This window comes from Ailuropoda melanoleuca, unplaced genomic scaffold (genome assembly GCF_002007445.2).
Source record: "Ailuropoda melanoleuca isolate Jingjing unplaced genomic scaffold, ASM200744v2 unplaced-scaffold68387, whole genome shotgun sequence".
Lineage (NCBI taxonomy): Eukaryota > Metazoa > Chordata > Mammalia > Carnivora > Ursidae > Ailuropoda > Ailuropoda melanoleuca.
The window spans coordinates 1-1,526 of NW_023243155.1; the positions used below are offsets into that span (position 1 = coordinate 1).

General features: G+C 54.5%; 1 protein-coding gene across 1 annotated transcript; it reads left to right on the forward strand.

The window, feature by feature from the left end:
- Nucleotides 1-90: 90 nt before the first annotated feature.
- On the forward strand, nt 91-1,185 carry LOC117800337 (fructose-bisphosphate aldolase A-like). Its single transcript, XM_034652872.1, has one exon. It carries the CDS (start codon nt 91-93, stop codon nt 1,183-1,185), a length of 1,095 nt encoding a protein of 364 aa, XP_034508763.1.
- Nucleotides 1,186-1,526: the final 341 nt, after the last annotated feature.

The window sequence follows — 1,526 nt, forward strand, 5'->3', positions numbered from 1 at the left end:
GCCGGAGCTGCTGGAAGACTCAGGGCTGAAGCCACCATACGAGCACCAGAGTCTTCCAGCAGCTCCGGCCACACACAGAAATTACTCAAGATGCCTCACCAGTTCCCCGCCCTGACCCCGGAGCAGAAGAAGGAGCTCTCCGATAACGCACAGAAGATCGTGGCCAAAGGCAAGGGCATCCTTGCAGCTGATGAGTCCACAGGCAGTATCGCTAAGCGTTTGAGCTCAATCAATGTGGAGAATACAGAAGAGAACCGCCGCTTCTACCGCCAGCTCCTCTTCACCGCTGATGACCGAGTCAACCCCTGCATCGGTGGCGTCATCCTCTTTCATGAAACCCTCTACCACCATGCCGATGACAAGCGCACCTTCGTTCAGGTCATCAAGGACAAGGGGGCTGTGGTTGGAATCAAGGTTGACAAAGGTGTTGTCCCACTGGCTGGAACCAACGGAGAGACCACAACTCAAGGTTTGGATGGGCTCGCTGAACGCTGCGCTCAGTACAAGAAAGATGGTGCCGACTTTGCCAAGTGGCGTTGTGTTCTGAAGATCTCTGAGCATACCCCCTCCAATCTGGCCATCATTGAGAATGCCAACGTCCTGGCCCGTTACGCCAGCATCTGCCAACAGCATTGCATCGTTCCCATTGTGGAGCCTGAGGTGTTGCCTGATGGAGACCATGACCTTAAACGCTGCCAGTACGTCACTGAGAAGGTCCTGGCTGCTGTCTACAAGGCCTTGAGTGATCACCATGTGTATCTCGAGGGTACTCTGTTGAAGCCCAACATGGTGACCCCAGGGCATGCCTGCACCAAGAAGTTCTCTCCTGAGGAGGTAGCAATGGCAACTGTCACTGCTCTGCGCCGTACCGTTCCCCCTGCTGTCGCTGGCATCACCTTCCTGTCCGGTGGGCAGAGTGAGGAGGAAGCCACCATTCATCTGAATGCCATCAACAAGTGCCCACTGCACCGACCTTGGCCAGTCACTTTCTCTTACGGTCGCGCCCTGCAGGCTTCTTGTCTAAAGGCATGGGGTGGCAAGAAGGAGAACGTCAAGAATGCACAGGAGGAGTACATCAAGCGCGCGCTGGCCAACAGCTTGGCTTGCCAGGGCAAGTATGTTCCTAGTGCCCAGGCTGGAGCAGCTGCTGGAGAATCCCTCTTCGTCTCCAACCATGCCTATTAAGAAGTACTCTACTCAACACAGCTTCCATGAGTGGCTACACCTGGCGCTGTACACATCTGTGTGTCTCGCTTGTTCCGTTTGTTTCCCCCAATGCCAACCCCCTTCACGCGTGCACCTCATTCTCTTCTTGGATACTCTGCCCTCGCTGGGGACTCGATTGAGGTGGATGCGGCTGAGAGGTCAAAGACTTGTGTCTGGGGGAGGTTGTAGTGGGTGGATTTAGAATCCTAGAAATGTTTCACGGCCCGCTTCTGAAAATACCCAACTGGTCCCGCCGTCTGATCACCTGGAAACTTAAGATGATTTAAGAACAGTTGGCAAGTCACCTGCATATAGTTACC

What these genes read in the sequence shown, in the direction of transcription:
- LOC117800337 (XM_034652872.1), top strand. Translation starts at nt 91, where the DNA reads ATGCCTCACCAGTTCCCCGCCCTGACCCCGGAGCAGAAGAAGGAGCTC.